Here is a 24,563-nt window from a genome sequence, read left to right as displayed (position 1 = left end):
ACGACTGAAGTGACTTAGCATCAAAGGTATTAGGATGATCACAAGCTGGAATCAAGATTTCCTGGAGAAATGTCAACAACCTCAGATATGCAGATGATACTATAATGACAGAAAGTGAAGAGGAACTAAAGAATCTCTTGATGGGGGTCAAAGAGGAGAGTGAAAAAGTTGGCTTAAAACTCAAGATTCAGAAAACTGAGATCATGGCATCTGGTCCCATTACTTTATGGCGAATAGAAGAGGAAAAAGTGGAAGCAGTGGCAGATTTTATTTTCTTGGGCTTCAAAATCACTGCGGATGGTGATTGCAGCCATGAAATTAAAAGATGCCTGCTCCTTGTCAGGAAAAGTTATGACAAACTTAGACAGCATATTTAAAAGCATCCCTTTACTAATAAAGGTCCATATAGTCAAAGTTTTCGTTTTTCCAGTAGTCATGTGTTGACAGAAGAGCTGGACCATAAAGAAGGCTGAGTGCTGAAAACCTGATGCTTTCAAACTGTGGTGCTGGAGAAGACTCGAGAGTCCCTTGGGCAGCAAGATCAAATTTCCTAAAGGAAATCAATCCTGAATATTCATTGGAAGGATTGTTGCTGAAGCTCCAATACTCTGACCACCTGATGGGAAGAGCCGACTCACTGGAAAAGGCTCTGATGCTGGGAAAGATTGAGGGCAAAAGGAAAAGGGGGCAACAGAGGACTCTGCTTAGATAGTGTCCAACTCTGGTTAGATAGCATCAGCAACTCAATGGACATGAATTTGAGCAAACTCTGGGAGACATTGGAGGACAGAGGAGCCTGGTGCACTGCCGTCCGTGGGGTTGCCAGGTCAGACACGACTTGTGGCAAAACAGTCGGTATTAAGCCTAGAGAGCCTGGACATTTGCTGATAGCCATTAGAATTGATTAAAACATTTTTTATTTTCCTTCTGGCATATGGCAGGATTGCACTTCTCCGTCCCTAAAGATAGGCATGCCTGTGTGATCCTTTGACAAAGAAAAATGTGAGAAAATTTTAACAGCAATTTTTCACATTCCTTTCCCCTTCCATAGATGGGCTACATTCCAGACATGATTGAAGCTCCAACCTCCGTCACTCAGATAGTGTGGAACAGAAACTATTTGGCCCCAAGTTGGACGTGTGAGATTAAAAACGTCTCTGCTTCTAAATCATACGTGGCTTTAGGGTTGTTCATTACAGCAGCATAGCTAGCGTGTTCTGAGTGGGTAGTTAACTAAGGCAAAATGAAGTTCTGAGCCTTAGAAAGACCAGGCAGTTTGGTTCCATGCTGTGCCTCCTGGCTGAACCTTCTTCCATGTTCCCTGTTTACTTTTTATAATTTATTGTTGGTTGCACTGGGTCTTCATTTCTGCGAGTGGGCAGCAATGCTCTAGTTATGGAGAGCATGGGCTTCTCGTTGTGTGGGCTTCTTTTGCTGCAGAGCACAGGTTCTACAGCTCCTGGGCTATAGACCGTGGGCTTAGTAGTTGTGGCGCATGGGCTTAATTGCTCCACCACATATATCTTCCCAGACCAGGGACTGAACCTGTGTTCCCTGCATTAGCTTTAGCAGGCAGACTCATCCACTGTACCACCAGGGAAATCCCTGTGTTCCGTTTATTGAGCTCATCTGTTAGAGAACTCCATGAAGACATGTATCTATGCCACACTCACCACTGTATTCTAATCTGTTGAGGGAATGAGTAAAATACATTAATAGGAAGACCCCGACCAATTACGAGATAGTTTAGTTTCTCAGTTTCAGGACATCTAGCACACAGAACCCCAGTGTACAACTATCCCTAAGGTTAGTTGCTTTAAAACACCAGTGCTCCTAGTTCTGCTCCACGTGGACCTGCTGGGCCTCTTCACTCCCTTCTGTGGTGCTCAGGGGTTAGAGCTGGGTCATCCCAGTGCACCTTCCACCTCGTTTTTCCACTAGAATCATCAGACTTTTTCCATCCTGGCTCAGGGTTCCAGGTGGACAAGCACAGATGTACTCGTGTTCCATGAACCAGAGTGACCAGAACGCACTGCCTGAGTCAGCGTGGGAGCAGACTACAACGGGAGTGCAAATACGAGTGTGGCTTCCTGGGGGCCACCAGCGTCAACAGTCTCGTGATCCTAAGGCAGATACCTGAAGCCATGATGCCTCATCTCACAAATAATCAGACCCTGTGCCCAGGATCACGTGTCTAGATGGGAAACAGGAAAAAATAATATCATTTCATGCTAAATCTTTATACCCCGGCCATAAGACAAAGGTTTGTTATGTGGCCTTTTACTACATCTCATTGCTGTCTTTCAAACGATTTTCCTATCCCTTTCTCTTTCCAGATTCTCAGTAGCCAACTGTGGGCAACTTTGAATATCTTTCTTTGCTCAGGAACATAACGGTGCAGATAAACCAAAATCGAATCTGTTCTCTGGCAAAATGTAAGAGAGCAGTAGTTACTAGATGGATAATATGGCATGCTCTGAACTCCTAACAGGTAAACAACCCAATCAAAAAAATGGGCCAAAGAACTAAATAGACATTTCTCCAAAGACATACAGATGGCTAACAAACACATGAAAAGATGCTCAACATCACTCATTATCAGAGAAATGTAAATCAAGACCACAATGAGGTACCATTTCACACCAGTCAGAATGGCTGCAATCCAAAAGTGTACAAGCAATAAATGCTGGAGAGGGTGTGGAGAAAAGGGAACCCTCTTACACTGTTGGTGGGAATGCAAACTAGAATAGCCACTATGGAGAACAGTGTGGAGATTCCTTAAAAAACTGGAAATAGAACTGCCTTAGGACCCAGCAATCCCACTGCTGGGCACACACACCGAGGAAACCAGAATTGAAAGAGACATGTGTACCTCAATGTTCATTGCAGCACTGCTTATAATAGCCAGGACATGGAAGCAACCTAGATGTCCATCAGCAGATGAATGGATAAGAAAGCTGTGGTACATATACACAAGGGAGTATTACTCAGCCATTAAAAATACACTTGAATCAGTTCTAATGGGGTGGATGAAACGAGCTGATTATACAGAGTGAAGTAAGCCAGAAAGAAAAACACCAATACAGCATACTAACACATATATATGGAATTTAGAAAGATGGTAACGATAACCCTGTATGCGAGACAGCAAAAGAGACACAGATGTATAGAACAGACTTTTAGACTCTGTGGGAGAGGGAGAGGGTGGGATGATTTGGGAGAATGGCATTGAAATGTGTATATCACATAAGAAACAAATCGCCATTCTAGGTTTGATGCAGGATAACAGGATGCTTGGGGCTAGTGCACTGGGATGACCCAGAGAGATGGTATGGGGAGGGAGGTGGAAGGGGGGTTCAGGATTGGGAACTCATGTACACCCGTGGTGGATTCATGTTGATGTATGGCAAAACCAATACAGTATTGTAAAGTAAAGTAAAATTAAAAAACAACAACAACAACAAAGAAAATAGAGCTATCTTGTGATGAAATTATTTTAAAAGACCTTGAAAACAAGAAGGAAAATTCTCCACTGTTCCCACCTTTCCCAGGACAGCACACCAGCCTGGTAAACAGCCTCCCTTTCTCTAAGCTTGCTGTATTTTAGGTCTCTTTCCCAAGAAGGAAGGAAATGGTTGAGTCAAATGTGAGTTAAGTCACCAGAAACTTGGAAGAAGCATCTATCAGAAGTGTCCTCAAATTTATAATAGAGGTCTGAAGCTTTTATTTGAAAATATATTTATTCATATATACACTCACTTTACATTATTACATTTTAACATTCATCAAAAACTAAAGAGTTTTTAAGAATTTCTCGAAGTCTTTTACTGATGCCTTGGCCATCCCTTCACAAAATATTCCATCAGGCACAGATACCAATTTGTCTAAAGAGATGTAGTTAGGTTTTGTCGGGTCATACTGTGCTCTTCCTAAATAGGCAAGAAACAAATGTCTTTCTTTGACTTTAAACAACCTTGTATTAAATACCTAGAAAAGAAAAAAAGAATTAAAAAATATAGAATTAACCACATGTTCAATAAATATGGTAAAAGCTAGAGTGTTTAAACCCTTTGGCTTCTACTAAGAAATTATGATTAAAAATTAGGAACTCAAAACTAAATTCAGAACAATTCTAAAATAATGAAGTGCTGCACTGTAGGCAAAGGCCAGACTTATTTGGAGAGACCAGAGGAGCTGCTTAAAAAGCAAACCCGAAGGTCCCACCCCAAATCTACTACATCAGAAACTTTGAGAGTGGGGCCTACAAGTCCTCCAAGTGATTCTGATGCTTGCCAAGCTGGAGAACCCAAGTAAGAGATGGTGCTTTATGGCATGAAAAATTGTGTAAGATTTCACAATCTGTGAAGCTTCCCTATTTCCCTTTCTTTCTTTTTAAATTCCTGTTGCTCCCTCTGACTGGTATTAAAATGAAATGAACCTGGACTTCAGGGGAGCAACTTAACTGCTTTGGAGTTAAAACTCCTGAGGAATGGGGTAAAAGTATAGTGTGCTAACTCAACACGAGATTGGCTTGCTTCTGGAACATCTTTTTCTCTCTCGGCAGAAACAAATCATGCGCTACTCTGCCTTCACTGTGGTAACTGCGTTCTGATTATCGTATTATTATTGCTCAAAAGACATAAGAAGTGTTTAGGTGTTTCTTATATATGACTCTTCCAGTCACTCTCAGCTTACACAACATACAGACAAGACCACACATGACTCTGAAGCTCCCAAACTATTATTCATTTCCTAAATATAATAACGCTTTGAGGCAATTATACAGCTTATGACCAGATAACTATATTAGTTTCCCAGTGGTTCAGAGTGAATTCATTATCATCGATTTAGATTTGTATGATTTTTCAAGTCCAAAAGTCACTGCTGAAGTTTCTTTCTCTCTCTTGATCCCCTTCTGCCTTAACATGGACTTCAGCTCTGCCTTCACAGAAAACCCATAAGGAAAGAGGAGAAACAAGGGATAAGCCTCGTTCCTGAAAGTGATTTCTTCCTTGTTATTACTCTCACTGCTTTTGTTACCTTTTACCTTCCATGGTCACTGCTCTGAAATGACTAAATTAACCCTAGTTTTAAAGTTAGAAGTGCTTCTCCATTTTTAATTAATCATAAAATTATGTACCAACCAGAACTTATTTGCATGAGAAAATTGTTTCATACTACTAAGATTTTAAAGCACCAGCCAAAAATTTTAAGTCTACATCAGTTCCCTCACAGTCCTGGCTGTCAGTTTAGCCTATGTTTCCATTAATGAAGCTTTTTTTAAGGAAAAAAAAAAACAACAACCCTACATATGAGTCTGAGAATCCTCCCAATGTGAAGCCACACATCTATAACCGGGCTTCTCAGAAGCTAGGATCTGGGGTACCTAACAACAACAACAAAAAATCTGTGTTTTTAAACAACTGATTTTGATATATCTGCTACTGCTAAGTTGCTTCAGTCATGTCCGACTCTGTGCGACCCCATAGACGGCAGCCCATCAGGCTCCCCCGTCCCTGGGATTCTCCAGACAAGAACACTGGAGTGGGTTGCCATTTCCTTCTCCAATGCATTAAAGTGAAAAGTGAACGTAAAGTTGCTCAGTCATGCCCGACTCTTAGTGACCCCATGGACTGCAGCCTACCAGGCTCCTTCGCCCATGGGATTTTCCAGGCAAGAGTACTAGAGTGGGTTGCTATTGCCTTCTCCGTTGATGTATCTAGTCAAGCTAATATTTTTCTCTACTTGCAAAATTTCTGTCCATTGTTAAACCCAACTCATTCTACTGACAACTCAAATGTCACTCCTTAGAGTAGCAGTAGATCTCAGGTGAGCATGGGTTTTCAAACTGACTGCCAGAGTTCTAATCCGAGCTCTGGCCCCTGTTACCTGAGTAACTTCAGACAAGCTACTGAATCTCTGTATGCTTCATTTCTTCATTTGGGAAGTAGGGACAATACTACTACTTACCTCATAGGGGCTGCTGTGAAGATTAAATGAATTAATACGAGTAAAGCAGTAGAGCCAGGGCTGGCACATAGTAAATAACAAACAATAGCTGTTGTTATTTCTAAGATCTTCCTGCCTCTCCTAAATTAAATCAATAGCTGTATATGGTATCTGGCTAAGACTCTAACATAATGTAAAGCAATTTACATTCTAAAAACCTGTCTTCCACACTAGATTACAAGCTCCATGAGAATACAGACCATGACTCACTGATTTTTACATCCTCAAATCACCTTCTCTTATCATGCTCTAGTCTCACAGAATTATCTATCAACCAAGTGGAAAACTGTTATTGCTTTTTAGTTGAAGATTACTTACTTTATGATGGTTCCATAAAGCTAAATTTGCACCCCTGCAGGCTTCTAACGCTTCTTATAATGAATACTCATGTATTTGATGAAACAAAAATTTTCTATTAAGGGCCCATTCACAGTGAAATACGATAGGTAAATAAATGTTTGTGAGGAAACTGTACCTAATGCAGGCTAGTTCTGAGAGTTGTATTAAACTCATGTTTCATTGCCCACCCTTTCATTGAGAACACATGTAGCAAATGGAGGAATCACTTTAATGCAATTCAATCTTTCATTTATCCACTGAATACTTACTGAGTGTCTATTCACATGCCGAATAGGAAAGAAGGATGACTTTCATGAGATTCATTCATTTGTTCAACAGATATCTATCCAGTACCTACTAATTGGTCCCTTCTAATTCCAGGTGCAGGGAATTTAGCAGTGTATAAATCAGACAAGACCTGCTTTCAAAGAAACATTCTTCTGAACAAGCAGATAATGTCACTCACTAGCTAAAGAACAGGAAAGTCTGATCAGCTTAGAAAACATAATTATGGCTTTGGCATGACGACTAACTGGAGCTAAGAACTACATGCTTTGATAAGAGATCATTACAACATGGCTTGTTAACTAATGGATTTAGGCAGACTGTGAATAAAATACATTTAGAATGGAAAAAAATCTTTAAGTGATCTATTTCCATGTGAATAGAGAAGCACACAGGAGAGAACAAGTTAGATTCCAAAAGGCTGAATGAAGACAAGGTACAAACCACAGAGAAACAGATTCATCGCTTATTTTTCCTCCAGAGATGTATATAGGTGTCCTTCTCTCTCACAAGTAATCCCACTATTCCATTTGCTAGATTGTGGTCTTGATACAAAGATGGGCAAAAAGAAATATGGCCTTATATGACCCAGCAATCCCACTGCTGGGCATACACACTGAGGAAACCAGAATTGAAAGAGACACGTGTACCCCAATGTTCACTGCAGCACTGTTTACAATAGCTTGGACATGGAAGCAACCTAGATGCCCATCGGCAGACGAATGGATAAGAAAGCTGTGGTACATATACACAATTGAATATTACTCAGCTATTAAAGAGAATGCATTTGCATCAGTTCTAATGAGGTGGATGAAACTGGAGCCTATTATATAGAGAGAAGTAAATCAGAAAGAAAAACACCAATACAGTATATTAACGCATATATATGGAATTTAGAAAGATGGTAATGATGACCCTATATGCAAGACAGTAAGAGAGACACAGATATATAGAACAGACTTTTGGACTCTGTGGGAGAAGGCGAGGGTGGGATGATTTGAGAGAATACCATTGAAACATGTGTATTACCATATGTGAAATAGGTTACCAGTCCAGGTTCTATGCATGAGACAGGGTGCTCAGGGCTGGTGCACTGGGATGCCCCTGAAGGATGGGATGGGGAGGGAGGTGGGAGGGAGGTTCAGGATGGTGAACACATGTACACCCGTGGCTGATTCATGTCAATATATGGCAAAAACCACTACAATACTGTAAAGTAATTAGCCTCCAATTAAAATAAATTAAAAAAAAAGAAATATGGTCTTAATACAGCTTTCAGAACTGGACTGTGTTTGGTCTGATTCTTTCACAAACAGCACGGGCTTTTCACAAGCCGAGAGCACGGTGTGCTTGCGGGAGTTCTGGACGAGGGGTGACGGCAGCTCTCCAGGACAGAGAGCTGGGAGCGCCTCACCTGCGGGAACCTGACCATGAGGTGGTGGGGCACGCGCATCACGTTGTGCACGTAGTCGAAAGTCTCGGTCAGTTTCCTTTTATTTGCAGTTAGCATCTTCGGGATCTTGGTGATCATGTGTTGAATTTCATTCTGCTGAAAACCTAGTTCCAGCTGAAAAACCTAAAAGAAAGCAGAGTTGTGATGGAGCACGAAAGTCACTGCTTGCTGTTGTTCAGTGCCTAAGTTGAGTCCAGCTCTTTGGAGACTCCATGGACTGCGGCCCGCCAGGCTCCTCTGTCCATACGATTTCCCAGGCAAGAATACCGGAGATCTTCCCGACCCAGCGATCAAACCTGTGTCTCCTGCATTGGCAGGTGGATTCTTTACCACTGAGCTACCAGGGAAGCCCATGAATCGCCAACACAAATAGTTATTTTGGTAACATGTCAGAGGACACATTAATTCTTTCAAAATTTAAGGACATTAAAATCCGGAGATGGCTATGCCAGTGCCGGTAAGGGTTTGTGACTGCTTGCTTCTGGGGTAGCCTGAATTTTAAAACTCTCTCTTGAGGGTGAGCTACTCACAGCCTGATGACCATTATGAAGCTCACCAAAGCAGCCATCATAATTACAAGATAGAGGAACAGTGGCCACAGGAGGCCTGGTCAGGTTATCTGTATGGACCCTACACCACAGAGACTGGCAGGAAGATTATCAAAGTGCTTTCTGAGCCTCTGCTCCCAAGCACACTCCTAATCATGTCACCTGGAAATGCTACATGTTAAAATTCCAAACAGAGATGATTGAAAAAAAAAAAACAACTCCAATGTGGGATAGGTCGGTCCTCTGTGTGCATTCATAGTATCCTATGGTTCCCCACCATCCATCGCTCTCATCACTTTGCAGGCGATCTCTTCCACTGGACTGTAAACTCCACAACGGCAGGAACTGTCTCCCCAGAAAAGAACATGGGCAGATGCTCAATACAAGTTTCTTCAACAGCTGAGTATCGAACACCTTAGGCACCTCAGCAAATAGGCCTTATATAATAATTTCAAATCCCGTGACCGCTGTGGGACACTAACAAGTCAGCTGCCCCTGGTTCTACACAGCAGTAGAGTGTCTGGTGTGTTCTCTGATGGAACTAGAGCTGGGTCCTGGCGCAGCAACGTGCTGGCACTACCCTCTGCAAAGAAGCTCCCAGACGCTGCCGCTCGTCTCCCACCCAGGGGACAACGACACAGACCCTCATCCTGGGCAAAGGAAGTGGCTTCCAGGTCCCACCCAGATACCTAACCTGCTCCTCTAGGATTACGGTACCAATGTCTGTAAGGCAACTTACTCATGTAACACCTGCTCAATATGTGAAAAAATTATAAACTAAAATAAACCACCTGCAGTATATTTATCATACTATTTCCTAGGTCCACCTTCTTAGAAATCCATTCTTTTACAATCTGGTTTTCTTTAAGATGATGAGAGCAAAACCCATCACCTTCAGAGGACTTAAACACTTCAGAAGCAGGTTTCTCCAAAACTTACTGCTGTCCTACCTTCAGGTTTTCCTTCACAGGCTCCAGACTTCCAGTTAGTAGCCGTGGGAGACGAATTACCAGATCTCTAGTCTACAGTTATAAAACAATCTATTATTAATATACATGCATATTCAACTAGTTTGGAAAAAACAAGGCATAACTAGGATATAAAAGTAAAATTTTAAATATGACCCAGGAGAGAAATGCTAAGGAGCCCAGAAATACAAATACTTATTACTGTTTGAGGAAAAAAATAAATGCCCAAAATAATAGTTAAGGAAGCCACTTGATGGAATTATCATAAAATGATATAGCAATATCATTAACCTAGTAAGGTAATCCATTCTTGTACAGAAAATACCAGGCATCGATAGAATTCATACAGGCCAGGCATCAGTTAGAAACATGAGCTTCAACAGTTACTAAATGTAGCTGACATGGAAACATACGAATTCTCCAGTTCTCTTTTACCTTCTTCACACTAAGTTCAAGTTCTTTCTGAAAAAATCCCAGTCTGTTATCCAGTCTCTCCACTGAAAAACTCAGAAGGAATGGTGCATTTCTGACCATCTGTGCAATATCCGCCTTACTGAAATTTTTTGACTGTAGATAAGCCACCCTAGAGAAACAAAATACATGCACATATCGTAAATATTTACTAGTGTCTTGCTACCTTCGAAAGTAACTGTTTTTAAAGCATTCACAAACCAAAAAAAAAAAAAGTTTAAGCAAAAACATTCTATATAATGACCCAAATATGGTCAAACTAAATGGCTTTCCAGGCGGCACACTGGCAAACAATCTGCCTGCCAATGCAGGTGATCTTAGAAACGCGGGTTCAATCCCTGGGTCGGAAAGATCCTCCGGAGAAGGAAATGGCAACCCAGTCCAATATTCTTGTCTGGAGAATTCCATGGCCAGAGGAGTCTGGTGGACTATGGTCCATGGGGTTGCAAAGAGTTGGATATGACTGAGCAAGCACGCACACGTGGTTAAAACAAAACAAGTACCCATCCAGCTTTTCCATTTATAATTAGAAACAGAAAACATTTCCGAAATCCACTAACAAACAGATTTGCTTTTCAGTTAATCTGACTTGTTTTATTGGTTGGTTAAAAAGAGAAAAGGGCTTCTGTTTTAGAATTTTTTTGCTAAGAATAGAAAACAGAAATTAAGAGATTCAGAACTCTTTTTACAAAGAAAAATCAAAGCATGCAGCTAAGACTGGAAAGAAGAATTTTTTTTTGGCTGTCTCATTGTCTCATGGCTTTAGGGTCTTAGTTCCCTGAAGGGAGCTAAGCAGTGGACGTACAGAGTCCTAAACTGTCAGAGAATTCTTAGAATGTATTTTCATAAGTAATTTTCACTATAGTCTTTCAGTATGTATTTTGTTAACAACTGAGAAATTTCCTGCTGTTTCTGGGAACCAAAATAAGGCAGTAAAGTCCAGAAAGTATGACTATAAAGTAACATTATTGATTTTAAAATCTATAAACATTAGTGAAAGCCATTTTAAATGCCTAAAATATTCTAGGACATTATTTTGTTAGATTCTCATCAGAAAAACAAACAAACCCCTGTAAGCTAGGTAAATTTCTCACATTGCATTTGAAGAAACACAGATTAAGAGAAGTTAAATAACTTGTTTTAGGCTACTAGCTAATTAATGACAGAGCTGAAATTTGAACTTAGGCATGCCTAACCCTAATGACTATGATATCTTTATACCATGTATCAGAACTTATATTTTACACTAAATGACTATTACTCCTTTAAACCAGGCCCTTAGAGGAGATGAGAGAAAAAAATTGATAAAACTACACAAAAATTTAAATGCAAGGCAAAAAAAAAAAAAAATCACCAACCAAGTCAGACAAGTGACAGTTTGGGAAAAATATTTACAACATGTCATAGAGAAAGAACTAATTTTGTTAATACATTAAAAAATGCTTACCAAAAAAAAAGAAAAAGGCCCAATTAAAAATGGTAAAGGACACATTATAATTTATAGAAAAGGAAATGTAAACAGACATTCAACATATGAAAAGATCCTTCAAACATCTGATGGTCTAAACATCATTTCCAAAACTACAAGATAATGTTTTTATCAATACAATGAACTGAAATTATAAAGCTCAATGACACTGTATTATAAGGATAATAAGGAAGCTGGCACACATGCACACTGTTGGTGGGAGTGTAAATTGGAACGCCTAAATGAGGGGCATAGCAACCCACTCTAGTACTCTTGCCTGGAGAATCCCATGGAGGGAGGAGCCTGGTAGGCTACAGTCCGTGGGGTTGCAAAGAGTCGGACACGACTGAGCGACTTCCCGAAGACGACGACATGAAGGGCAATCTATCTATTAAAATTATAAATGCATATACCCTTTGACCTAGCAATTCTACTTCTAGAAATGTGTTCTACAGATATATACCAATATGTGTGAAATGATTTCTATAAAAGGGGAGTCACTGCAGCTTCTCTGTGACAGTAAAGACTAGAAAATAACCACTGTGTTTACCAAAAGGGGACTAGACAGATCTGTAGCATGAACCGAAAAAGGGTTAAAAAGAATAGGAAGAGCCAATTAAAAACTATCTCCGAAATAGAGTTAAGAATGTGAGGTGCAGCATAGTTGTATAAATGCTACCAACTGTGTGTGTGTGCTCTTGTATATGAGTGCATATAGACATACATGCTGGTGTTATGATAAAATATTCTTAGCTAGTTGATCAAAAAAATTGGTAATAGTACCTGCCTATGTAGACAGGTCTTGCAAGGCTGATGAGGAATAGGAATAAGTAGGCAGGAAAGGACAATTACGATTTTTCTTCTTTTTTTTGGTCACAGGAGAGACCAATATCTGATTAAAAAACACTACTGAAACTGTTATCTACTGTGATAACTTTTCCCATAAAAAATTAAGATACAAGGCCCATCCAAAAAAAAAAATTCTAATAAATGCACACCATTCATTTGATTCTTAAAAATAATCAACCAACTCTTTAATATGTTTCAAATTCTCTTCATTGAAAAGCAAACAAGTGTATGCAGTCAGTGCAATCACAGAAATTCTAGAAAATAAATCTGTACATACCAGAGCCAGAAGCTAAGTTCAAAAAAAGATTATACCTTCGCCTATTCCAGGAGAAGCTTACTTTTTTTTTGTATCACATTTTAAGTTTATGTGGTAAATTACCTATTAAAAAATTCCAAGTAATTCTTTTAAAAAATGTTCCAATTTAATTTTGACAGCCAGGTTTAGGACCCATTAGACTATACTCTGTATATGAAAATAATCTTTGTTATTCTCATATGTGTATGTATGATCTTGAGCAAGTTAACTTAACCTCCTTTTAAATGTATGCCTCCTTAATGGAATTAAAAGTAGGGAGGCAGTACAGAATAGTAGCAAGCACTCTGAAGTTAGTTAGACTAAGTGGCTCTGAATCTCAGCTTTGCCACTTAGACTGGCTGGAGTATCTAGGGCAAATTATTTAACCTCTCTCTGCCTCTCCCAAGGATATAAATAATAGTGCATTGGGCAGCCTCTGAAATGGTTCCCAGTGATCTCTACCTCTTGGTATGTACTCTGCCTTGGACAGCATCCTGAGCGAAAGGGCAAGCTGGTTTTTACAGGGGGAGAGGAGGAGTGTTCCAATCAGGGGCAGAGCTGGCCACATCAGACTGAGTCCCCTAGAACCATTTCCCTTCCTTCCGACCTCTGAACTGTAACAGCCTGTCTGTGTTACACCAGACTATAAGTCACATGAAAGGAGAGAGGACATCTAAGTGCCTTGCTTATATAATGAGGGCTCAAATTATTAAAGAATAATTATGTAAGAAATACGTTTGTTTGTTGTTGTTCTGTTTTTTCCTAACTCAGAGACCTTCAAGGAACTACGGAGCTCTCCGAAACCGGTGTGAGAACAGTCTGGGTGAGAAGATGAGAGGCAGGTTAGTTAGGAGAAGGTTGCCGCATTCTTCATGTGAGACGACGGGGACCTGAGGTCAAGTATTCAAAGGGAAGATTAAGATTTGAGAGCGATACAAATAGAACCAACAGACCTTGGTTATTTCTTAGATGTGGATGACAAAAGACGAGAAGTCCAAGTCAGTATCAGTACTTCCGATTTGGGCAGCAGGGTGAATAGTGCTCTCATGCAGTGAGTCTGGGAAAACCTGATTTAGGTGAGAGGTCAGAGTGATGATAACTCCAAGATGTGAACTTAAAAGACCCAGACTCTGTCTTACTCTCTGTGATGTTGCCAATGCCCAGCAGGATTCTCACCTCACAGGTCAATAGTACCTGACTGTATCAATTCTCACAAATTCAATAAATTCCTTGAATACTGAGTAAAGTATACAGATATTAATGAGTGCTATTTTTTTTAAAAAAAGGAAAAACCAACATAGCCAACTGACAGAAGCAACTAAGCAAATTATACAGTATTTGCCAAAAGAAGGTTAAATATCTACCATCCAACACTGGCCAGAAACAACAATAGAAAACATCAGGCTTTCATACCTTCCATTCATACCTTAAGGTGTGCTCTCAGATAATTCAGCCATTTGTTAATGGATTAAAAAAAAACTTATCCCAGTTTCCAAAGAGAAGCAGCAAAGTAGTGGCTTAGCAATAAATTGAAAGCAAAAAATAATAATAGGTAGCTGAACAAAAGAAGTAATTTAGATACTTAATTTTTTATTTATTTGGCTGCGCCAGGTCTTACTTGAGGCTCATGGGATCTCTGACCTTCACTGCAGCATGTGGGATCTTTAGTGGCATCACTTGGGGTCCAGTTCCCTGACCAGGGATCAAATCCAGGTCCCCTGCACTGGGAGCATGGAGTCTTGGCCTCTGGACCACAGGGAAGTCCCTAGATACTTAATTCTGATCAAAGAAGGTCCATAACAAAAAGTCTCATTCACATTCATTACGTTAGCAGATCCTTGTGCTGCTGAGACTTAAAAAAATAACTTACGCATGTTATTTCTTCACAGCCCCTTCTTGGGTTATATGAAAATCAATCTAACAGCCCTACCTGGTCTTCAGATTTTCAAGGTCTTCAGAGAAAATGGCATAGTTTTTTGTCAGGAATGGTCCCAGTTGGGTGTCCTCTATGCCCAAATCTTTAAGAAACAGGAGCATTTGCTTAATGTCTTTTTCAAAATCCAGTCGCAGGAGGAGGTTGGCTGCAGCGGGATGTTTTTCTATCTTGGATAAATCCACTCCTGGAATAAATGACAAACCCTGTGTGAAGATACCTGTCTGGCTGAGTCATTAAACGTCATGTATAGAAACAGAAAAATTATTGATGAAGGCAAATGACCTGTCCAAAGGAGACCTGAATCAGGCCAACAGAAACTTCTAATTTGGTTGCAGAAATAAAAATACATTAAAAGCTAGTATTTCTTTCAAAGTCATGTATAAAGGAAAACAGTGCATTTCGGGCTAAAAGTCCATCCATCGTCATCGTCATCTTTATCTAAGGGTTCTTGGATACTATTGCAGGGTGCTTATGAGCCCTTACTGATCTCCATGGTAACTGCTTCACTGATCATTCTGCAGGGTAACAAGCCCCATGAACTGCTACTTTCTTTGAAGTTTATCATTTTAGTTATAAACATTATTTTAAAAATTGGCTTATGAATCCCTACATAGGAGGAACAAAAGCGAACCCTATATCTTACTCACTTTACTCATATTTCTTTATTTATATTGTCTTTAGCATAAAGACAAGAGACTTGAAGGAACTCATTTAACAGCTCATGAAATATACAGCTCTCAAGTAACAACGAAGCAGAAAGGACACCACCTTCCACCTTCACAAGGTCTCAGAATCTGAGGTAGTCTAAGCAAATGAGACAAGAGACAGGAGAGAAAGTCAGAAGGGCGAGAAAGCAAGTTATTGGACTTTGGTTATGGATATAATTAGATGTCCACCTCAATTAAGCAGGGAATCAAAGTAACTTTTGATTCAAAATTCTCATTAAAACTGAGCATTTTATTCTGATTTTCTTTTTTATCTGATTAAAAAAAAAAAATCAAACGTGAATAGGAAAGGCCTATTCCTTATCGTAAACATGAGATAATAAGGTATAATTTTGTTAAGATATTCTTCTTTTTCTTTTTTAAATTTTATATTCTTAAAAATATTTCTTCAGGTTAAAAAGTAACTCTCAAACTGTTTTTTAGATGTAACTTTACAGTCTTAATAGATCCAAATATAATTCTAAACCCAAACTTCTTGAGATTAAACAGGCATTGATATGATGATAAGTAACAGAAAAATAGATTATACAAACACACATACACACAGAATGAAGACTAAAAACAGATCCGAGATGAACTAAAAATCTAGTGTTCAAATAATAACATTTAAAATCAGTGGGGGAAAAGATGGACTGTTCATTAAAACACAATGTGACATCTAGCTATATATTTGAAAAATAATTACTAATTCCTTCTCCAGCTGATACAAAAATTAATTTCAGATAGATTAAGACTCTAAATATACACTAACTCTAAAATTACTAGAAGAAAGAAAACACAGACTTAAAAAAAATAATAGTAAGTTTGACTACACTAAGACATAAGACAGACCCATTGCATGGCTTTCTGTAATATATGCATTTGCTTAGAAAAAGGTGAAGAAGCTCCTCAACAAACTGGTGATGGTGGTTACCTTCGTAAAGCACAACTGGAGGTGGAGAGGAAGTTAGGTTCTTTCTCCTTAATAGCTACAGTTTTAACAACTAGATGTAATTGTTCTATAGTATAATTTTAAAAATCGTACTAACAGAAAAAGATTTTAAATTACTGGGTGGGTGGATAAATAGGATAGAAGCTATCTTATTTATTTACTTGCTAAACTATCTTATTTAAACAAAGTTCCAAAAATTTGTGATAAATGTGGGAAGGTATGCTTTAAAAATCACATCAAGGGTTTGGACTTCAGTTTAACTCAGTATTGCAGCTGACGTGTGCTCAAGTGCCTCGCTCAGCATGAGCTGTCACGCCCTGACTGTGCTGAAACCAAATTCCTCAAAAGCTGCTTCTTAACAGCAAAAGGAGGGCAGAGTCTCACCAGGAGGGCACATTGCTGTCAGCACAAATCACGTGGGCTGACTCAACGATTTCATTAACTTGAAAAAAAATAGTCACTGATGCCTCTTAGGGACCAGGCAACTTCTGCGGATATAAAGAATGAATAATACATGATGCTAACTTCTAGGTGACCACAGCCCTAAGTTGGCTTTCACCCATCAGTTCAGTTTGGTTACACACACTCGGTGTATCAGCCAGCATCTGGCAGGTAACAGAGGTTGCCCAAGCAAGTTCAAACGAAAAAACTTTAATGAAGGGACTCTGTACAGTGGTGTGAGTGGTTATAGGAATAAACAAGGGCACCCCTAGTGCTAAAGAGACAGGGAGGAAGGAGTCTCCTGTGAACCCAGAGGGAGCTGCAAGCTATTAAGCAAGGGCTGCTCTCGGTAGGAGCTGTCGCCATGGAGCAAGGCAGTTACATGACCCAAGACAGGGAGGGGACACAGAAAAAATGCTCCCACCTGCCGTCCCCCTCCTCCTGCATGTGCCTCCCACAGCTAAAGCTGCTCAGAAGCCAGCTGGCAAAGGAGCCCGAGCACAGAGGTGAGCCTCCTGGGACACAGAACAAGCAGAGAAAGGCAGGAAACAGATCTGAGAAGCAGAGAAGAACCAGGATACTTGGGTCCTCAAAAACACTGTACAGCGGTTTCCTGGGTGGCTCAGTGGTAAAGAATCCGTCTGCCAAGGCAGGAGACGTGGGCTGGATCCCTGAGTCAGGAAGATCCCCTGGAAAATGAAATGGCAACCCACTTCAATTAAAAAAAAAACAAAAAACTATTTAACAATGGGATTGTGGTTCCTTCTAGGGCACTGTCTTTTAAGTTACTGCCAGGACGTGCTGTTGAAGGATCAGCATATAGATGAAGGAATGGGTGAAACATATTTCAGAACTCTAAGTATACTGAAGATTATTCAAAGGTAGGGGCCACATGCCCTTCCCGTGGGACCTCTCCCAAGGCTGAGGACGTCCTGGGCTTCCCTGCTTGCAACGGATGTCATCTTTCTCTCTCATTTGAACCCACAGAAGACTTTTATTTTTATCTCTTATGTGGAATTTATCACGGTACCTTTCGTTTTTGGATTTCCATTATTGTTTAGATGCTTCTTAAGACCTGAAGCTTCTTGAGAACGAAGGCCATTCCCTATACATCTGAGTAATTGTACAGGGACATACGTGTAAACAATTATAAAGGTGTTCTTAGTGTCCAGACTGAGGTAAGCAGAGGGGATGCCTAGAGGAGAGTCACTCTGTCTGAAGGGTCAGAGAAGACATTTGGGAAGTCACTTGAACTTGAGTTAAGTTTTCCAGTTGTCAGACCTGGCCAAACAAAAAGGAGGGGAGTGGCAGGCAAGTGGAGCTGAAGGGGTAAGCAAGGGCCAGGCCAGGAAGAGCTCAGAAGGATTTCAAGTAGGTCACTGACACAGTCAGATCCGCATTTTAGAAAGAGCACTAATATTAGAGAGATTACCAGGGAACACTGCTCAAAGGAGGACTATCAAGTTAGGAAGCTCCTAACTTTTTCCGGAAAACGAAGGCAGTGACCAAGACATGAGAGAAACAGATGGGTCTGTGATAATCCCAAGCCTATCCTGTTCCTCTCAATCCCTCAATTCATTATCTGGGAATGTAGAATAAGAGAAACACCAGATGCAGAGATAACGGGAAAAGCAGAAAGTCGCAATAAGGTGCTAGATTGAAAAATAAAAGAGGACTCATCAAAGTTTGCAGGGAGATCTCTTGGCTGCCTTCAATGCTAGGTGCATCCTACTAGTCAACAAGCTAAGATAGTTACAGAGCACGCCTAGAGATGCCATCCAAAGCAGAACAGTGGGCTCCAGAGAAAGGTCAGGGGAGTAGGAAAATGGAAGGAAAATCATCTGAGAGGGTTAGGAAAAACTGTCCTGAGCAGCCACTGGAAGATGTCTGAAAGTTCAAAGAAAACTAAAGAATTCAAAGAAGGGAATCAAACAAAAAACAAAGCAATTACTAACTCCAAGAAAATGAAAGGTTGTACAGGAAGAAAAACAATCATAGCACACTTCCTAGAGAGCAGTGAGCAATATTTAGAACTATAATGGGATCAGTGACTAATGATTTATTTTTAAAATTGTTAATATAGCCTATTGGGAGAATTGAAGAGAATGAAGGGGAAAAGTCCGTGTGTGCAAGAGATTAACTGATATCCAAAACTGATTAAACAAGCAACAGCACTACGAGCGATTACATGGGCATTTAGAGATTAAACACCGACAGAAAGAGCTGTAAAAGCAGATAGTCCAGGATGCAGGTCAGGAGGGATGAAGCTGGGAGTACGGTTTTTCACTGGAAGCCTTTTCACACTATTTGACTTTTAGGCATGTGCATGTACTTTGATAAAGATAGAAATGCTAATTTTAAAAGGCAAAAAAAAACCCACAAAAAAAAAAAACTGTGTGGGTTACTTAGACTTACCTAGAAGCACTAATTTCCTCAGAGTCTCGGAATGATCCACATAATCTCGAAGTGTGACTGAAGATGGGGGCAATGGAGGGCCTGCGATAATCTGAACAGCCTCCTCGTCAGAAATCGGCTGCAATGGGGACAACGGAGGCACATCGTCCAGTCCTTTGCGGCCAGGATGTAGGAGAGAAGCAAGTTAGCTTTCTAATCTGTATACTTAAATGTTCTTTCTACAAAGGCAGTCTCTTGGCTAGTTTGCTTCTTTTTAAATCTTGGCGTCATTTCTGAGTTAAACATCTAAAAATTCCATATATTTTCTCCCTTCTAAGAGGTAAGGTTAAGACTATTTAGATAACAACTACTATTCCTCCAAAGTAAGGAATGTGTTGGTGAAGTCCAGTACATAATTCCTTTCCTTCACTGTAATCAACAGGTATGAATGCTTAATGACCTATAGTACATTCTGAGAAAGATCGAGTCTACTACCATAGCTTGTCAACTCGGCCAAAAGTACAACATACTCTACCAGCCTGAATTGTATGGGTTAAAGTCATCATATCCTGAAATGTCATTTTGATCTGATCTTTCCTCCTTCAAGTTATTCTCAAATATGTTTGTAAGAGGATTTCTACGATTCTGTTTTCATCAACCGCAATCCTTTGCCACAAAGTGACCCTCTCTAGTACACCCTTGAGTCTGAGGTTTTGTTACGGCCCTAGCGGTAAAGAACCCGCCTGCCAAGGCAGAAGACACAAGAGACATGGGTTCGATCCCTGGATTGGGAAGATCCCCTGGAGGAGGGCATGGCAGCCCACGCCAGTATTCTTGCCTGGAGAAGCCTATGGACAGAGGAGCCTGGCGGGCTACAGTCCATGGGGTCGCCAAGAGCTGGACATGCTGAAGTGACTTAGCATGCAGGCACCCAAGTCAAACACAGTATCAAAGACCCTGGGAACTGTAACCCACCTGGGGCTAAGGAATCAGAGCCTTGACTTTATGTTCTATTTTTCTGTCTCCAATCTCTACCCTTTCTCATTTCTCACAGCCAGTCTCCCCTCGCAGCCCTCATCCCCCAGCTCACTTGTGTTTATAATCTACTTCACATTATCTCACCTGTAGTGAAGTATTTATTCCTTGCATAGGAATATTCCTAGAATGGGAAGCACAGGCAGAAGAGTGACTAAAGAAATTTACACGAGGGAGTTTTTGGGGTGTTCTAGTTGATCTTTTTGTTCTATTTGTTGACTGTGGTGGCTGCTACAGAGCTAAAAGCATGATGTCAAGATGCATAAAACTGTATACTCAAAAAGGATGACTTTCACTTGAGCAAAATTATACCCTGATTAGGTATATAGAATAGGGTGAACTAGATCCTAATAAACCTTTTAGAAATATCTAAATAAAGAACATAGAAAGCAAGGGCTATTGGCATAGCTATAAAACAATCTTAAACATATTAATCTAAAAACTTTTTTCTTAGTAAGTCAGAGGCCTGATAAAAGCAGATTATTGCATAATAGAAGCAAATGAATAGAAGTGGATTGTCCTTTTTCTTTCCTGACACAAAGTATGACTTGGAATTGGCTAACAAAATATAAACAGGTAGCTTGTTCAAACTACCAAGGTGAGGCAAAGGGGAGTCTTCTGAAAGTTGAAAAAGTACCTTCTAGGGACAGCTCAGGATCAAGGCCAGGCATCTTTTGCGTCTTCTGTGGCGGCTCATTCACGGAAGGAAGCAAAGTGCTTTGGGCACAATTAATCTCTCGCCTACTTGGGTTGGCGGACTGGGAACTATTCCATGTAGAGGAAGTCCTGTAAGTCCTAAAACCCCACTGGAGAAAGCAATCCTCAGAGGACACACGGGGCTGAGCAAAAATGCCACACGACAATGCTTTTCCTGGTCTCTGAAAACCTTTTCTGAGTTGCAGAGCAGTCATGAAGCTACTCAACTTAACTGAGTTGAGCCATCTGTGTATCTGTTGGGCTGACAGCGCCATTTTTCTCAAAGTTGCCTACAAAAGAAATATATAACCATCAAAAAAGAGAAATTTATTTCACTTAAACATTTAAAGCAGTATTCAAACCACAAAAAGATAAAACTGGAAATTATTTTTGCTGCTTAAAAGGTGTTTATTACTTTAGATGACTAAAGCGGTCAGATGTTTTTAAGCATGGGAAAAGCAAAAAACAAGGCAGTTTCAGTTACAAGCCAAAACACAGAAACTTCTGAAATGAAAAGATAAAGATATGCTTTACAATTTAAAAGCAGAAAGCAAAATCAGTGGCATGAGAAAAACATTTAAAACAAACATCTGTAAATATTAAAATTACAGCTGAATCTGTTAACTTAATATTTAAAGAAAACAAGGTTATGCAATTAAGTGCTCTTGAAATTTGATTTGAAGGACGTTTGAGAAGCAGATTGATGATCAAAATAACACTGAATTATTCAGATGCATTTTATGTATGTACATTAGTCACAAAAACAAGAAGAATTCTACTTAGTCTTCAATGAATCATCAAAATATTATCATTGTAGAAGGTCATTTCTTGCTTTATTCTCAGGGTGGAGCACTATTGATTATTTCATAGGTAAAGCTGCTCCTCAAAAGAGAATTAAACAAAACCAAGTTCTGTTTGACTGCAGGAACAAAGAAAAAGACTTTCAAAATGGAGGTGGGGGGTGGGGTTCAAACTAATAAGCAAAATGAACAGACAGAAATGTATTACAAGCAATCAGCACTGGATATATGTATATTTTGACTGAAAAAGTGGTTGTTTATAAAGAGATTTTTTTTATCAGGAAATGACTTTTATATTTAGCCAGCTTAATTAAAGGGTAAATGATGCATTTTTTATATAATAAGACAATCCATTAAAATATAGCATAGAGTCCAGGATGTGGAGAATGCCCAACATGTTAGCCATATAATAATCATTATATTCACTGATTACACAACCAAACATAAATGAGTTCGGACTTAATTGTTGCATACAACTTTTTGATTTGTTTCTCTCCATACTGAATTTCAGCTTGTTTTATGTTTGGAATTAGACCAAATAAATGCTTCAGCGTCTAAGCTCTTCTTGGAGATCTGCAGTTTAGGAAAGTCTCCTGGAAGTAATATATAAAAGTGAAATGTCTCTCTGTCATTCTGAAATGATTTTAGAGAGGAAAAATGTAATTACAGCAGCCTTATGAGTGATTTTTGTTAAACTCTGGTGGGAAATGAGCCTCCAAATCTGTCGTGTTTTTCCTCAAAGCTGCAACATTCATTCTCTGCACAGCAGTCTCATGAGGGCATTCAGTTGGAAGCCAGAAGACCGCAATTCTGCTACTTGAAGAGAAGTTTCTCAAGGTGGTTCAGCACGACTGGCCCATGATGGGGGATTCAATAACCATTCTTTAAAAGGCAAGTTTTTAAAAGGTTATGGGTACAATAAGATGATTCTTGAGCTCTAAAATGTTCTGACTTCTCAGTTTGTCCAAGCATTCTGTCCTCCTTCAAACTTCTGAAATCTCCGATTCACTTCAAAGTCTCTAGAGCCAGGCTCAAATCAAAACTCTACCCAAAAGAGGGGAGAGGGTGAGATGTATGGAAAGAGCAACATGGCAACTTACATTACCATTTGTAAAATAGATAGCCAATTGGGAATTTGCTGTATGGCTCAGGAAACTCAAACAGGGGGTCTGTATCAACCTGGAGAGGTGGGATGGGGCGGGAGATAGGAGGGAAGTTCAGGAGGGAGGAAATGTATGTATACTTATGGCTGATTCATGTTGAGGTTTGAAAGAAAACAAAATTCTGTAAAGCAATTATCCTTCCAAAAAAAAAAACTTCCCCCACATCAGAACGATCAGCTTTTGCATTCTATCAATATTCATTAAACGATCTTTGTACAAACAATGGCACCCCACTCCAGTACTCTTGCCTGGAAAATCCCATGGATGGAGGAGCCTGGTGGGCTGCAGTTCATGGGGTCGCTAAGAGTCGGACACGACTGAAGCGACTTAGCAGCAGCAGCAGCGTACTAACAACTAACGTTTATCCTTCTGTTTTTCTTTACAAGTGCACTGTCTTTGCTACATCATCATTTCATTGCCGTGTATACTTGTAACAATTGACTACTGTTCGTTCACGAGAGCAGGGTTCTCTATCTTTATCCCTGCATGCACCGTCCCAATCTCTGTATCCCCCCGGCCCAGAGTCTCGCACTGCTCCCACGTTTTCTGGGCAGAAATGAATCGGTCGCAACTACGGTGAACTCATTTGCTTACAAAATACTTAAAATCTGGTAAAGGCGTCTGCGTCAAAAGCCAAAAGCCTTAAGTAAAATTTGAAGTCCACTCTCGTTATGTATGTGGTTATGTATGGATGTGAGAGTTGGACTGTGAAGAAGGCTGAGCGCCGAAGAATTGATGCTTTTGAACTGTGGTGTTGGAGAAGACTCTTGAGTCCCTTGGACAGCAAGGAGATCCAGCGAGTCCATTCTGAAGGAGATCAGCCCTGGGATTTCTTTGGAAGGAGTGATGCTAAAGCTGAAACTCCAGTACTTTGGCCACCTCATGTGAAGAGTTGACTCACTGGAAAAGACTCTGATGCTGGGAGTAATTGGGGGCAGGAGGAGAAGGGGACGACAGAGGATGAGATGGCTGGATGGCATCACTGACTCGATGGACGTGAGTCTGAGTGAACTCCGGGAGTTGGTGATGGACAGGGAGGCCTGGCGCGCTGCGATTCATGGGGTCGCAAAGAGTCGGACACGACTGAGCGACTGAATTGAACACATATAGACTAGTTCTCCACTGTACACCTTAGTAGTTTCATTGGCGCTTAAATACATTCGACGAGAGTGCAAGATTTCGACCTCTGGGAGGCTTAGATCAGGAGACTGAAAGATGGGGAGGAGGACGGTTTGGGAATCAGGGGCCTCGGGAACACGGCCTGACCCCCCAACCCCCCCGGCCATTCTACCAGGTCCGTTTTAGGTTCCCCCAAACCCAACTTCCGGAGGAAGCCCCCCTCACCACGTAGACCTCCTTCCGCGTGTCCCCCCCCGCCCCATCATCCAGCGCCCCCACCGACTGGGCAAAGCGCGCTAAACACACCAGCGTCGCGGCGCGCCCTTCTCACCCGCCAAGAGAAAAAAAAACATCGCTTACCCTCCGCGGGGCCGCGAAGGCCTACGGGGCCACGCGGTTCAGGGGCGCGGCCTAGAGCCGAGGAGGAGTAGGGTGGTGGGGGCCGGACCTGGAGCCCCCGGGCAGGGAGTGCGCCCCCTTTAGCTGTGGCAAGGCCTTCGCCGCCCGCCCAGCCGGACCCCGCGGGGCGCCCCTCGGCGCCGCTCTGCCAGCCGGCGCTAGCTCGCCCGTCGGCCCACGTGGGCTGCGGCCGGAGTGGGCCAGACCATCCGCGCGGCTGCGCGGGTGGGGAGCGGGCG

General features: G+C 40.9%; 1 protein-coding gene across 2 annotated transcripts; it reads right to left on the bottom strand.

Moving 5' to 3' along the window:
• Nucleotides 1-3,760: 3,760 nt before the first annotated feature.
• On the bottom strand, nucleotides 3,761-24,487 carry MTERF3 (mitochondrial transcription termination factor 3). 2 transcript variants are annotated; one of them, XM_052651960.1, is made up of 8 exons: nucleotides 24,286-24,487; nucleotides 20,785-21,133; nucleotides 19,134-19,286; nucleotides 14,616-14,805; nucleotides 10,038-10,185; nucleotides 9,585-9,656; nucleotides 8,048-8,209; nucleotides 3,761-3,987 (listed from the first exon to the last, which is right to left on the bottom strand). In XM_052651960.1, the coding sequence occupies exons 2-8, from the start codon at nucleotides 21,116-21,118 to the stop codon at nucleotides 3,793-3,795; spliced, it is 1,254 nt and encodes a 417-aa protein (XP_052507920.1). In that variant the 5' UTR covers nucleotides 21,119-21,133; nucleotides 24,286-24,487; the 3' UTR covers nucleotides 3,761-3,792. The 2 variants fall into 2 exon arrangements, with proteins under 2 accessions (XP_052507920.1, XP_052507921.1); XM_052651961.1 differs by lacking the exon at nucleotides 19,134-19,286.
• Nucleotides 24,488-24,563: the final 76 nt, after the last annotated feature.

This window comes from Budorcas taxicolor, chromosome 14 (assembly GCF_023091745.1).
Source record: "Budorcas taxicolor isolate Tak-1 chromosome 14, Takin1.1, whole genome shotgun sequence".
Lineage (NCBI taxonomy): Eukaryota > Metazoa > Chordata > Mammalia > Artiodactyla > Bovidae > Budorcas > Budorcas taxicolor.
Note: the sequence above shows the minus strand (reverse complement) of the source record. Positions and strands in the feature narration are given on the sequence as shown.